At 37.6% G+C, this 16,176-nt stretch overlaps 1 protein-coding gene and 1 pseudogene across 1 annotated transcript; both read left to right on the forward strand.

Annotated features, from left to right (window-relative positions):
- Positions 1 to 415: 415 nt before the first annotated feature.
- Positions 416 to 5,681, forward strand: LOC149198696 (uncharacterized). Its single transcript, XM_089402122.1, has one exon. The coding sequence runs from the start codon at positions 1,294 to 1,296 to the stop codon at positions 3,607 to 3,609; it is 2,316 nt and encodes a 771-aa protein (XP_089258248.1). The 5' UTR covers positions 416 to 1,293; the 3' UTR covers positions 3,610 to 5,681.
- LOC149198697 (pentatricopeptide repeat-containing protein At1g20230 pseudogene) lies at positions 4,448 to 5,471 on the forward strand (annotated as a pseudogene).
- Positions 5,682 to 16,176: the final 10,495 nt, after the last annotated feature.

Raw genomic sequence — 16,176 nt, forward strand, 5'->3', positions numbered from 1 at the left:
ATATAAATTAGGTTGTGATGTAATTTTAAATCCCATATATACTCTTCAATACAAAATACCATTAATCACCATTAGTATACGAGTCTCACAACTAATAAATTGTTAAAAAGTTTTTTTTATAATATTTATTGTGTGGTATTCATAGTGTGAATCAACTATTTATTTTCCTTCTATAATGCCTTCCTTCTAACCAAAATAACTTTATATAAATTAAATTGTAATGTGATTTTAAATCCCAGATATACTCTCCAATACAAAATACTATTAATCACTATTGTTATACGACTCTCACAATTAACGGATTGCTTAATTTTTATTTATTTATTTATTTTTTAAATATTTATTGTGTGGTATCCATGATGTGAATGAACTATTTTTACACTTCTGGAATTTGATAAAAACTTAACCCCCAATACTTAAGAGAGTAAGATTTAAATATTGTTAAAATTTTTAATCCCGAGACCATTATCATGGCATTTGAATGACCACAATCCAATGAATATCTGTAACAGTCGGATGCAGTTTTTGTTTCTGAGAAACAGTGGCTTTAGCTAGAAAATGAGATAATGCCCTTGTTCATTTTCGTATTCGAATGCCTGAGCAGGGTCGTATAACGCGTGCAGATCAAATAACTTCCAAAGCAAACACACTAGGTATTGATCATGTCAATTCCTGACGGGAACTCTGCAATGGAATGAAAGGTAAACTGAAGTTTCAATTCCGAACTAAAGCCCGGCGTTTAAAATGTTTAACCAGTTTCTAGGGTTTCAAATTCCTGTGAGTATGCGCATATCCATGGGTAACATGTGTAAAATCCAGTGGCTTGAGCTGATATGGGAAACTATTGCGAAAACGTTATCTTCTGGAAAGCTAACCCTGAGCTTAAAATGAAATTATTGTCAAATTGAACACTAGGGTAAGCTAAATTGAGCCAGAATGATAAATTTGGATATTTTGATAGGATATACAGAAAATAGAGATCCATAAGACGGGGAAAGTAGAGTACCTCCTAAAATGAAATGCTAAAGTATATGCTGTTATGTGTATGGCTTTGAGAAAACATGCCTGTGTCTGCACGGTATAACATGGAGATCCTTCTGCTTATGTGACTGGTCTGAGGACATTAGTTCTGCCAGAGCCTCCAATACCGCTCCCAGCCTTGTTCTTTTTTTGACATGACATATGGGTTGGGCAAAACCAAACGAAAATGGGACCCTGGTAGAGAAGGCCTATTACTCCGTTTAACTCAACAGTGAACCGAGGCTCTGTTGGCTATATAGAGCTGCTAAAACAATGAGTTTTAAACCCTATATGATCTTTAAAGCCCTGGCACTTGCAACAGTACCCCTGCTAAGAAGGCTTGAAATTCAGAATAGTTTAGGGAGATGGCAAGGGTTTTATGCCATAAGGACAGAATCTTTTGATCGTAGGACTAAGTATTTTCTTGATCATGCTATCAGAACGAGGTATATTTCAGCAGAGGCAGTCTCGCGGAAGCTCGACACTGAACTTTGTGAAGAACAAAAACAATGTGTTTATACTCAGGAAGTTAATTCTGGTAATCTTGCTGCTATCTGTAATTTGCTGAGGGGACATTGTTGGGATATGCTGGAGGAATTATCATCTGAATTGTTTCCGTCTGTTGTAATTCAAGTATTGCTTGAAATCCAGGATAATGCTGGATTGGCATTACAATTCTTCAGCTGGTTAGAAAAACAACATATTCAACAAACTATACAAGTTCACTTAACTCTGATTCATATATTGATAAGGGCAAAGTTGTACAGTGATGCACAGGCTGTAATGGATCGTTCTGTTATTGCCTGCAAGGATCAAACCTTAATTTCAGGCATTTTTAGGGCATTAATTTCTACATATTCAGGTTATTCGGTACCTATAGTCCTTAACAAGCTGAACAAGACTTGTGCACAACGTCAAATGATGCCAGAAGCCGCTGACATATTACAAGCCTTTGCAAGTGACGTTTACTGCTGCAATATGCTTCTTAAAACTTTAGATCATATGGAACAACTGGAATTAGTGATGGAAATCTTTAAAGAATTGCAAGAAAGGGGATTTTGTCCAACTACTAATACTTGGAATTATGTTGTTGAAACCTTTTGTTATAGGGGTAAGCTACCAAAAGCCCCCAAAATTATACAAGCCATCCATCAAACAGGCTGCGTTCCTGACTTTTGTACCTATGATTTACTTATTGATGGATACTGCAAGGAAAGTAGAGTGTCAGAGGCTCTTGATCTTGTGAATGATCTCATTTCACAAGGAGGCTTTGTGCCTCAAATTAAAACTTACAATGCACTTATCAAAGGTCTCTGCAGGATAGGTAATTTGAAGGATGTCAACTGCCTCATGCAACAAATTTATCAAAGGAGATTGAAACCAAGCCTTGAAATTTATACAGTTTTAATTGAAACTCATTTGCAGAAGGGAAGCATTGGACATGTTATAGAGCTACACAATCAGATGCTAGAACATGGTCTTCTCCTTGACATGGCCACCTACAGTTCATTCATCAACATACTTTGTAAGTTTGGAATGGTAGAGGAAATGAATAATCTCATCTTTCAAATGTTACACCAGGGATTGGTTCCTACATCAACAATTTTCTCTGCAGTTGTGGAGATCAACTGCCTCAAGGGCAATGCTGAGCAGCTGAACAGAATCCATGATGACATTATTAGAAAGGGTATAGAATTGAATGTTGCAACTTACACTGCACTGATTGAAGGGTTGTATAAAGGAGGACATCTGGAAGAAGCAAATAAATGGTTTAATGAAATGCAGGAAAGAGGTTTGGCTCCCAAAAAGAGTAGCTATGTCAAGCTTATATATGGCCATTGCCAGGGTGGGAATTCAAGGATGGCATTGAAGTTGTTGGAGGAAATGATTCACAAAGGCTTTCCTCCTCCTGCCATATCTGTCTACGAAAAGGTTGTTGGTGGGCTTTGGGAGGATGGAGAGATTCAGGAAGCTCATAATCTTGCTCTTCAAATACTAAAGAAAGGTCTTGTACTCCCAAAAAGTATTTTTGCCACACTCATTCATGAAGACTTGCGGGAAGGCAATACTCAGGAGACATTGATTCTAATGGACGAAATGCTCTCGAAAGGCATTGTTCCAGGATCAGACATATGCATACCATTCATTACTCAACTTTGCATGCAAAGAGAAACAGATGCAGCTGATAAACTTTTTCACTGCATGATCGATAATGGGTTGCGGCCCACTGTTTCAGACTATAACCTGTTAATTGATGGTTATTGCAAGGAAGATAGAATGCAGGAAGCTTTAAAAGTGCAGGAGAAGATGGTCAGAAAGGGTCTGGCTTCTAACATTGATACTTTCAAGATACTCATCAGTGGGTTCTGTATAAAAGGAGAGTTGGAGGCAGCTGAACGGCTCTTGGACAATATGCTGGACAGGGGGTTGACTCCAGTTGTTTCTATTTACAATGATCTTATCCATGGCTATTGCAGGAGTGGAAAATTAGAGGCGGCATTTAGAATTAGGGATAACATGTCAGTTAAAAGCATAGAACCTGATGTGGACACTTACAACGCACTTATCTGTGGAATTTTACACTTCTGACAAAAACAGTTAATGGGAGGGGAAGGAACTCAAATCAGTTACCAGTTATTAGTTACTGATGGTGCAAACAAGTTAAGATATATCTTTGGCGACTCCAGCTTCTAGATGTTGAATTCCATATTTGCGATGATGCCATCAAATATGTTCTGGCAAAGTATTTTCATGTTTTCCAGTCAAAGGACCTTTTGACAAAATAAGAGATCTCTGGATAGCATTCATGAAATATGACAGTAGCTTTTTCTCAGAAATCATGAGAAAATTATATTTTATTAAAAAATGTACAGCAATGGCTACGTAAATGTGGGCTCAATCACAAGTGTGTCACATGAGTGGGATCTTCATTAAGCGTTGCAGTACCTCAAGCAGAAATTTCAGCGTTCACTAGTTTGCCAATAAAAGCTTTCTTAAAACACAGGGAGGACGGGCCCTACTCTTGGTGTAGTCTGTCTAATAGACAAAATAGACCTTTTGCCTACCATTTTTTAGGTGCCTCTGGCAATCTGACACTCTCAAAACCATTGCCACCCTGACCCTTCCATCTTTGTCTCCATTTAGGTCCTGCAGTCAACATCCTTGCATTAATGGCACGAGGTGATGGATTGCCGAGTAATCTCGCAGAGTTCAAATAGGAAGTGGAGGATTTCCCCTCTTCCTTTCCTTTCCTTCCTCCCCTGTCTACAACTTGGCTCCGCTTTGCTCTGCGCCTTCTTCAGCTCCAATGGCTTTGTGTTTTCGCAGATGAAAAGGTGTAGCAGCTCTGCTCCAAAATAATCTAATTCTTCCAGTATGTATCAGGACGTGTTTGACATGTATCAGGATAAAGCAGGACCAGTTCACTATGGGCAGTGTTTTGGTTGTGTCTGCTGAACTTGCAGCTCTACAACAAGGTAAGGAGGTCCATGCCCACTTTATACGAAGTAGATTTGGATCAGGTGTTATCATGGGGAGTGCTCTTGTTGACATGTATGCAAACTGTGAGGATGTAGAGGATGCACTGAAGGTTTTTGAGAAAATGCTTGAAAGAAATGTGGTTTCATGAAATGCCATAATTATTGGATGTGCTCAGCATGGCCGAGGTATAGAGGCTCTCAAATTGTTTGGGAAGATGATGCAAGCAGGAATATGTCCTGATTTTGTCACATTTATGGGTGTGCGCTCTGCTTGCGGCCATGCTGGTCTAGTGGACAAAGGTTGTAAATATTTCAATTTGATGAGTGCAGAGTATGGTGTCATTCCTGGAGTAGAACACTTTGGTTGCATGGTCAGCCTTCTTGGCCGTGCTGGCTTCCTGGATGAGGCAGAAGACATTATCAACAAAATGCCAGTTGAACCTGATCCTCTTGTGTGTGGAGCATTGGTAGGTGGGTGTAGAATTCATGGAAATATGGAATTAGGTAGACGTGTAGCAGATTGCCTTCTAGCATTGCAACCACAGAACCATGGAACGTATGTCGTCCTCATATCAAATATTTTTGCTTCCAGTGGCATGTGGGATGAAGCAAAAAGGGTAACAACAATGAAGATAGGAGCTTAAAAAAGCCACCAGAATGTAGCTGGATTCAAGTCAAAAACCGGATGCGTGTATTTGTTGTAAGAGATAACATGCATCCACAAAAATAGGAGATTTATGCAGAGTTGGACAAATTGGCTGGGCAGATGAAGGCAGAAGGACACGTACTGAACGGTGAATATTAAGCAGGTATCGAATGGTCAATATTAAGCTGGTGCTGCATGACGTGGAGGAGCAGCAAAAGCAGCAAATTCTCTGGCAGCATTGTGAAAAGCTGGCTATTGCTTTTAGACTCATCAGCACATTGCCTGGAACAACTCTGGGTCTTGAAAAATCTCCGTGTTTGTGTTGACTATCACATCACTGTCAAGTTCATCTCTAAGATTGCCAGGAGAGAGATTGTTTTGAGGGATGCAAAGTCTTTTCATCATTTTAAGGAAGGGCAGTGCTCTTGTGGAGATTATTGGTGATCCCATATGAGAATGGCAATCACCTATGATTTTTATTATTTGGAAGAAACAATGGCCTTCGTCTGAAAACTACTGATAGTTTAAGAAAGACAGGGAGTAGATATAAATGCTAATTCAACTAGCAGTTAAGTTTTCTACCAGCAGGGGTTCAGTTAAATAATTTTGTTAAGGAACCGACTCTTTGACATCTTGGACAAGGTTTATCGTAACATTTTATTTTTTTATGTTGGCAGGGTAATTAGGGAGTAATTAGGGATTTAGGTGTTCCCAACATTGTTTTATTTCTTGTAATTTAAGCCAGTGAAATAAATTTTCAGCGTATACAATGCCACTGAAACATCATTAGGATTTTCATTATTTTTTGACAATTTTTTTTCTCATTGCAAGCATCATAGACTCTATTTGTTTTTCATGCTCAATTCGTTGGCCGATGTTCTCACCTATTGGAGGTGATTTTTGTAGTTTCTGGTTTAGAGTGCTGAGAAGTTGGGGGGTTATACTTCTGCCATTTATTTGAGGCCAATATTGGCATCTTTTCCTTTTGACTGAGGTGCTTTCAACGTACTTTTTGATGAATTAAATGGACTAGGATTACAATTGATGAATTTGAATTTGTTCATGTGATAAAGAAGTGCTTAGATTAATATGATGGCAATGAAATTATTTTTGTTTTGCATTAGGGAAGACTATGATCTTGCATATTTTTTTCTAAATCTCTAGGAGATGCATCCATGTAGAATTTTTTGCTAATCTGTAGCCCTCCCAGTTTTTCAAGGTTTTAGAATATTGTTTAATGCCCTCAGCCCCCAACTTTAGCTGATATAAAACTTATAATGCTAATTAATTTGAAACATTCAGGACTACTCTACACTTTTCATTTTTCTTTACAGCTGATAAGAAAATAACAACAACCGCACACAGAATTTAATACATCTTTTACACTGATTTTTGGTCAACAATGACCCTGGAAAAACCCACAAGGGGAAACCAGTCTTAAGGAGTATTTAGTATTAGCTTCACAGGAAATTAATTAACAACAAAGTGTACTTATCTCTCCCTTGGGAAAAGTGCCTTTGTCAGTCCACTTTCTCTTTGATCTCTGAACCACAGTCTATGCTTCTTTCTCTGACTTCTGTTCAGCCCTTATTCTTCACTTCCCCAAGCTAACATGTTACCACGGTTCCCTTTAAAGTTAACCCATACAGGCCAGTAGTCCTACCTAATTTGCTGGTGCAACCAATATGCAATGGTAACCAGACATTCAGAACATAATTGTAGCCCTTTAAATGAAGGCATTACTGCCTGCAGAGCAAATGGCTAGGCACAAACAATGGCCACCGCATGCATTAGATAGGATTGACTTTTTAAAGGAACATGTAATTGGAAATATAGCCAAACTGATTAAAGGGGAGACATTTATTGCAAGATGTAGTTGAATACTTGGGATGCACATCCTCTCTTTATCAAGTTTTTTGTTGCTAAAATTTTGTTTCTTAGTGTCATCGAGTCAAAAGACCCAACTTTTGGTCAAATTAGAGTGGATTGTTGAAAACGTAACTAGTTTTGGTCTTCATAATTGTGGCTGTACTCATTTCAATATGTATTCTATGTAACAAACAAGATAAGAAAAGAAAAAAGTTATTATTATTAAGGCATGGATTTCGTGCTCTTTATTGATGGTCTTCTAGGTAAAAGCATGTTTTTCATGCTTTTAGGGTTTGTTAGGTCTTAGGATTTATTGTCATGAGTCAAAAGAGTCAACATCATGTTTATAAGACCCTTCCGAGCAAAATATACTTGTAAAAAGAATTATTTTGAGTCTAGAAAGTCCGGGAAACTCCAAAAGTACATGTTGGCCTAAAGGAGGGAATTCAACCCCTTGAGGAAGCTATATAAAGGAGTAGTTCGACCTCATTTGGCATTCACTCATCTACAAGTCCGATCTAAAGCTGGGAGAAGCAACAAAGAAGAGCGAAGGTCTAGGAGAAGAAACAAGGACGAAATATCTTGTTTTTGGGCTCTATCTCTCTCACACATGCGAAGTTCTAGGGCTTTTGGTCCCGCTGAAGGAGGCCGAAGTTGCAAGCGGACGAAGTGCAGAGCCTTGTAGTTGGAAGGAAGAATACCTTACCTTGACCTCATTGACCTTGGAAGGATTTGTCTTGCTCTCGGAAGGTCGAAGGAGGAGACTGGATTAGGGTTTCCATAGAAGATGGAAGGCCGAAATTGTAGGATCGAAGTTGCAGTATTGAGGTTGGTTGGTTCAGAATCAGGGAAAGACTTGTTGGAGGGTTGGCTTGGTACTTAGAGGACTTGGTCTAGGGTTTGGGTCTTTGTGTCTCAATTGAAGCAGATTCTATAAGAAAGGAAGAGTTTTCTGGGTTTTCCCCTTGAAGGGGTTTTTCCTTAGTTGAGAGCCTAATTTTTGTATCCTCTGTTATTGTTTCGTTCTTGATATTTGTTTGATGAAAATACCTAACTAAAGAACCTAAAGAAGATTAATTAAGTTCACAAGCAAATATTAAGGTTAAGGAAAATAAGAGTTGATAAGCTGCCATTGCATATTTTCCAACATGGAATCAGAGCTAAGGTGAACAAGGTAGCTGGAAGGACACTAGAAGGAATTATCAAGGAAAGCCTGAAAAAGAAAACTTCAAGAAGGATTGTTTCTTGAAAGGGATCTAGTTGGAGACTCATTGGACCTGTTTAAAAGAATGTTATGAAACCAACTCACAAAAAGATAGAAAAGATAGATCAACGCCTTAGAATTCAGCCTCTTCGAGGGGGCAACCTCCTTTACATTACACAAATGAACAATTCTTGGATGATACAAATGACAAGCCCTCCTTTCTATATATAGAAGTCTAAGGGGTCATAACATAATCAGAGCCGACATAACAATAATAATGTAAGGGCACAATAATAACAATATGGGGACTACATGGGCAGAACAATATAATAAGGGGGTTGTACTAATAACAATAAGGGGTTACACTAGTAGTATAGGGACCTAACATGCCCTTCTCCTTTAAAAAGTGTTGTCCTCAATGCTTGAGTAGTTATTGATGCTTCTATATAAAATTCTTGTCTTCCCATGTGGAATCTTCAACAAGTAAGTTCTTCCACTTGACGAGATACTCTGAAATTGATCGATTTCGTAGTTGTCGGGTTCTTGTTTCTGTGATTCTCCAGGTTCCAATACGATTTTTCCTTCCTCGTCAAGTTCTGGCAATATTGTTTGAACTGGGATCTATTGCAACTTTTGAATGAGTGGCCACACTTCTTTGTCCTTCTTCCATTCATCCCTTGATTCGTTTATCCAATTTGGTTGGATAATAGAAATAACACAAAACAATGCTTCCACATCTTCATCCTTTCTTGAGAGTGCATCTGCGACAACATTTCACTTCCCTTTTTTGTAGATGATTTCAAAGTCACAACCCAACATCTTTGTGACCCATTTTTGTTGCTCTTCAGAGGATAATCTTTGTTCTAAAATGTATTTAAGACTATCATGATCCGTTTTTACCTTGAAGTGTCTTCCCATTAGGTAGGGTCGCCATTTCTTAAGTGCATGTAGTATTGCCAACATTTCCTTCTCATAAATAGCTGTGTAAATACTTTCCTTTGATTGGACGACTTTCGAAAGCAATGGGTCTTTCATCTTGCATTAAAATAACACCAATTCCATTTCTTGAGGCATCACATTCCACAATAAAGGTTTTTGTGAAGTCTGACGTAGCTAACACTGGTGCTTGGCACATTGCCTCTTTAAGATGTTCGAAGGTCTTTATTGCTTCTGGAGTCCATGAAAATGCATCTTTCTTCAATAATGTTGTTAGAGGTGCTGCTATTCTCCCACAATTCTTAACAAACTTGCGATGATACCTTGTCAACCCAATAAATCCTCGCAGATGCTTTATGGATGTGGGGATTTTCCATTCCTTAATGGCTTTAATTTTGCTAGGGTCTACCTTAACACCTCCATGAGATACAATATGACCAAGATATTCCACCTCTTCTACTCCAAAGAAACATTTGGAGCTTTTTGCATACAAATTGTTTCTCCTCCAATAGTTTGAGCACCCTGTCAACATGTTGAACATGATCCTTCCAAGACTTGCTGTAGATTAGTATATCATCAAAAATACTAACACAAATTTTCTAAGGAAGGGTTTGAAAATTGAATTCATCAAACCTTGAAATGTAGAAGGTGCATTGGTAAGGCCAAAATGACCAAATATTTATAATGACCCTCATGAGTTGTAAATGCTATTTTTAGAATGTCTTCAGTCTTCATTCTAATTTGATGATATCTTGAACAAAGATCCAACTTGGTGAAGTAAATTGATCCATGCAATTCATCCAATAATTCATCAATGACAGGAATGGGAAATTTATCTTTAATAGTGAACTTGTTGAGCTCCCTATAATCAGGACACATGCGCCATGATCCATCTTCCTTGTGCACCAATACTACTAGAGCAGAGAAAGAACTTTGACTAGGTTGAATTATATTATTATACCAGCGTTTAGCATTTCTACAACCATACGTTCAATTTCACTCTTTTGGGCATAGGGATATCTGTATGGTCTGATGTTTGGAGGAACACTTCCTGGAATCAAATGAATAGCATGATCATGATCACGAATAGGTGGGAGGCCTTTGGGAGTCTCAAATATCTTGGAATGATTGTCCAAGACTTTATGGAGATTTGGAGAAATAGATGATTTCGATGTGGGAACCTCTAGTGAACATAGTTGTGCAATTACGCTTCGTTGTTCCTTCTTTAGAAGCTTTGTCATACCGTTAGAGCTGATTATCTTTCCTGGTTTCCCTGCAATATCCCTTAATTCAAGTTCCTTTCCTTCTGCACAAACTTTCATGAAAAGTTCTTGAAAATTAAAAGCTGTTGTACCCAAGGATTGTAGCCATTGGACTCCTAGTACAACATCAGCACTACCCATTGGAATGGAAAGCATTGGGCTATTCAATACATATTCTCCCAAGGATAACTTGACATTATGGCACTTTCCAGAGCAATTTATGGTTCCTCCACTTGCAACCATCACTTAACACTCTGGTGCTGGATATAGGAAGCAATTCAATTCCTTGGCTATCTTACAATGAAAAAAATGATGGGTACTTCCCGAATCAATCAACACTATTACCTTTTTCTTCTTGATATGTCTTTCTATCTTGATAGCTTGAGTGGTAATTCCAGCCAATGCATTACAAGATATGGTCGGATTCATTTCTTCTTTATCTAGGGTTTGTTCTGGGAGTATATCCTATTCTTTTGACATTTTTTGTTCCTTTTCTTCCTCCTCTTCATAATCTATGTAGAATAATTTTTTCTCAGCACAATTATGATCTTTAGTGTATTTGCTATCACAACTGTAACAAAACCCTTTTGCTTTTTTTTTTTCTTCCAATTATTGTGGTGTCAACCTTGTAGGTTGTGGAAGGTTAGGGGCAACAACACTTCCATCTTTATAATTGTGAGTGGTATGCTTTCTGGTTGCCATAATTTTGCTTTCCATTTTCTTGCTAACCTGAATGCTTTCTCCAATGAATCAGATTCCCAAAGACGAACTTCATGTTGGATATTATCCTTTAAAGTCCCTATGAACACATCAATCCTATGCTCCTCTGGAATATCTTTTACCCTTATGTTCAATTTTTGGAAGTACTCAATGTGCTCCATCATTGAACCCTTTTGTTTGAGATTTATCAATTGGCTAAAAAAGTGTTGCTTTTTGTATCTTCATAATGTGCTATAATTTCTTCCATAAAAGTTGCCCAAGCGACAATTTGTTTACGAGAACAAAGCCATCGATACCATACAAATTGATTTGGTTCCAAATATAAAGTTGCAATACATACCTTTTTGTGTGTTTTGCACATTATGAAGATCGAAAAATTGCTCCATCTGTAGTATCCATGTTCCGGGATCCTTGCCATCAAATTTCCTCATATCGATTTTTGGAACATGGTGGTTCTTCAATCCAACAGTAGAGTCTATGAAATCATGATTAACATTTCTTTTGTTCTCATCATGAGTTTCTTTTACTACCCTTTCACCATTAGTAACCATTTCTTGTAGCAACTTATTCAAATTTATCTTCAATTCTTCCATCTTAGCGTCCATGCCATTCATCTTAGTTTCCACGCCATCCATCTTAACTTGCACGCCATTCATATTAGCTTCCATGCCATCTTGGCTTTAGTTACCTCTTGTGAGAGTGAAATTTGTTGTACTTGGTCTTGTAATTTTGATATATCATATTGCATTTCTTCCTTTTCTTCATGAGTCATGTTAGAGCTTTCAGGTTGCTTATTAGGTGTTTCCATTTTCTTTCTTCGGGGCATCAATTAATGCTAATAATTCTTTACTGTTCCCTTTGAATTCCTTCAAACTAATTTTTCAAGCTAATCTTATGCAAAATTTAAAAAAAACTACACACATTTTTTTTCACTTTGTAGGAGCTCGATATTGAATCTGTTGTATCTCTGTAACTGCGGATTTTGAATATCTAAAATCGCGTCCTGCAATAGCCCTTTGAGTCCTTTTTCTAACCCCGCAAGTCTAATCAAGATTGGATTCTCCAAGGAAGAGTTATGCCAAATCTCCCACGGTGACCTGATTATAGACTAGTTCAGTAGAACGAACTTGTATGAAGTGCCACGTGTCACTGTTTTGACCTTAGTACTTGAAATTGATATACAGAAAACTACAGGCCGTCCTCTTTCTGAAACTTCTTACAAAATTTCAATCTGATGCTCAGAACAAAAGTTATGACGATTTTCCCTAGGTCACCTGTTTGGAATGTAATTCAGGAGTCTGCAAAACCCGTAGAATTTTCTCTACAAATCAGCTGGCTCACTGATATTATGTAGAAATTTCACCTGCAGATCCAATTGATATATGCAGTGTACTAAAGCATAATATTAGATCTACATCTACCATAAACTTTGTGGAAGCTAATCAACCATGAGCAACATCAAGCATGAACACATATAACTGATAAGAAGGAATCAATCACATAACACAAAATATATCACTGGGGAAAGCATCAACATAAAACCCCAACATTGTATTATCAATCAGGTGGAAATCCTCAACATACAAAAAGAATCAGCTCAATAGCTATCCTGCTCTTTCTGTACTCTGATGATGATGATCATAGACTATCTAGGCCTCAATATATAGGCCACAAGTCCTCCAATCCCCTATTTCCTTGCGCAATTTTGATTGGGGTCCAATTACAAAACATATGTGAATTGGCCCCAGATCATACCTGCTGTCAACCTCAGGTCCAACTACGCAATCCTTGAGGACACTAGTTCCACCTGCATGCAAGGAATATTCACTAGGAAGATCCAAGCATCTGATAGTACATTGTCCCTCATCTGATCTCAACTGGGTCTTTGACAGAAATGACATGCATTAGTTATCCATGAGTGAATACACAGTTATCTGAAATAATAGTTGTCACATGCATGCAAGCATCAACAAACTATATCTCATTAATTTAACAACCTGTTAAATTAATCTAACTGAACTTGACTAGTTTAAACTAAGTCAATTGATCCTCTCAATATATAACTCATCCTTAATTCCTCAATCAGTGGAGAAATTACTGCATGTTCACACAAAGACTTTAGTTTGCTTTTCCTTAACTAATTAACTCATGGAGAATTAATTAATTAATATTTTAAACTGTTGTTAAGACCAAATTCGAATTTTACTTCCTATTTTAGACCAAGGCCTGTCTAAAAATACGAATCCAACTTGAACTGCTAAAAATAAAACTTCTATTTTTAGCACTTCCATTTTTCATTCCTTGTTGCCCAATCGAGCACTGATGCCCAAACTGCTATTTTTAGCACTTCCTTTTTTTAGCAATTTCTTGTTGCCAATTTTCAACAAACTTCCTCAGATCATATCTCCAAAAATATAGCGAGACAAGCTCTGGAATTTGGACCCGAAATTCAGAACGATTTCGGCTCAAATGGTTTTTTTTTTTAGTTTTTGAAACGTCGTAGGAAAAAAGTTATAGCGAATATGCCACAATGACCTGTTTGGAGCAGCGAAACCCTAAAATCCAAAGCTCTGATACCAAATGTTATGAAACTAGCTCACAGAAAGATAGATCAACGCCTTAGAATTTAGCCTTTTCGAAGGGGCAACCTCCTTTACATTACACAATGAACAATTCTTAGATGATACAAATGACAAGACCTCCTTTCTATATATAAGAGTCTAAGGGGTCATAACATAATCAAAGCCGACATAAGAATAATAATGTAAGGGCACAATAATAACAATAGTGGGCTTCTATGAGGCACAATAATAACAATATGGGGACTACATGGGCAGAACAATATAATAAGGAGGTTGTACTAATAACAATAAGGGGTTACACTAGTAGTATAGGGACCTAACAAAGAAGCATAAAAGGATCTTATCATTCATCACTCTTGGAAGTTGTTGGAGGAATCTGAGGGAACATCTTTCAAGGAAGTCTTTTCAAAGATCTTGAAGGCATCAAGAAGGTTGAAGACATCATCAAGGAAGAGGAGCATCTCGATTATCAAGTAAGTATCATATTATTACATCATGTCTGAATCCACAGGTCATATGGGTTCTTTATGCAAGGAGAGCAATAAGCTCGTTGGAGCATCAAATTATCTAGCATGGAAGTAAATGGTTGACCTAATACTCACAAAACAAGAAGTAACTGAGTATGTTACTGGAGAAATTACTGAACCTAGCAAAGACAAGACTCAAGAACTAGCAAAATACAAAGGGGAAGTAAGGGCTCAAAGGATCATAGTTGAATCCATTAAAGATTCTCTTGTTCCATTTGTTTCAAACTTGAAAACTTCTAAGGTTATGTATGACAATCTAGTGAACTTGTACTTTGTAAGTACATCGGGACAAAAGATGTCTTTGCGAAATAAGCTATATAAAATAGTGTTGCGAACATCACAATAAAATCGCTATTTTTCGTGATGACGATTTAATTACCCGATAAAATTGGCAATTTTTTCTATTTGAAAAACTCGCAAGTTGGAGGGAAAAAATCACTGGGCCACACGATAGAGCGATTTTAAAGGTCATTTTTGGTTTTTTCACTCATTTTGTAGATAGAGGGTAGAGGTGAGTGCTAAGGAGGAGGAGAACTCATCTACATGGGCAAGAGAGAAGAAAAGTGAAGAAATTTAGCATCCTAAGCAAAAATAATTCAAGTTCGGACCAAGTTTCTTCTGCAGGGCGTGTTTTTCAGGTATGGGCATCAAATTTGGCATTTTTTTATTTTTTTCTTGTTTTTACTTTGGTTTCAATCACCCATATATTTTCTGACTTTTGCTTGGATTTGAATGTGTTTTTTTGTCATTTTTGTCGCATTTTGTGGAGGGTTTTTTTTTGGTCAAAAATGCAAAATCTTGATTGTTAGTTTTATTTGTTTAATTTCTTTTTGTGTCCTAGTTTTTTTCCATGATTTTTGCTTGGGTTTGAATGTGTTTTTTGCCATTATTGTTGCATTGAGTTGAGAGTTTTTTTGTTTTTGTCAAAAATTCAAATTGTTGTATGTAAATTTTAATTTCATTTGTTTAACTTGCAATTCTTCTTTGCCCTAGGTTAAAACTTGAATCTTACATTAAAGCTAAAGATTCAACAAAGTTACAAACATGCCAAGGAAATTGGACACTCCATGGGAATTTGGTGAACCTGATGGAGGGTTTGACGAGGCGAATTTGAGTTGCAAGTTATGTGGGCATCATATGATGGGGGGGTATACAGATTGAAGTTCCACCTTGCACCAATTCCTGGACAATGAGGTAGGGCCTTGCATAAATACAAATCCAGAAATCATTCGCAGAGCCCTCAAATCATTGGAAGAAATAGAGACAACCAAAGTGACCAAGGCAACTTTGAAGAGTCAAATGGCAGGGGGTGGAGTGGCAGGATTGGGGGGTGACCATGAGAGTGGTACTGGTTCTTCTTCAGCATCAACGTTTACACTCAACCCCATAGCTGTCTCATCATTTTTTGTTCCTAGAACCACACATGGTGCACAACCATCTATCACATCAGCTCTTAAAAAAAGGGATAAGGAAGAAGTTGACAAGTTGTTGGGTAGGTGTCTTCTTTGGAGTGGTATTCCTTTTAGCATGTCCAAGAACAATCAATTTTCCAGCTTGTGATTGATGCTATTGCTATTGTTGGCCCGGGGTACAATGCCCCTTCATATGATGACTTTAGAGGGCACATTCTTCAGAATGAAAAGGTTGAATGCACTAAGAGATTGAAGGAGTGTAGGGGTTCATGGGCACACATAGTATGCATTGTGATGTCAGATGGTTGGACCGATCAAAAGGGTAGAACCCTTGTTAACTTCTTGGTTAATTGTCCCAAGGGGCCAATGTTTATTAAATTTGTTAATGCAACTGCACATATCAAAGATGCACAATTATTATGTGATTTGTTGAACGTGTTCATTTAGGAGGTGAGTCCACAACATGTTGTTCAAGTCATAACGGACAATGCCGCAAATTATGTTGCGTTGGTAGGATGC

The sequence above is a fragment of the Pinus tabuliformis genome, chromosome 2_1, assembly GCF_031772625.1.
Source record: "Pinus tabuliformis cultivar Carrire ecotype Pingquan chromosome 2_1, CPIR1, whole genome shotgun sequence".
Taxonomy (NCBI): domain Eukaryota; kingdom Viridiplantae; phylum Streptophyta; class Pinopsida; order Pinales; family Pinaceae; genus Pinus; species Pinus tabuliformis.

Bases quoted from the DNA above. Each gene is read 5' to 3' on its own strand.
- LOC149198696 (XM_089402122.1), top strand. From the start codon at position 1,294: ATGAGTTTTAAACCCTATATGATCTTTAAAGCCCTGGCACTTGCAACA.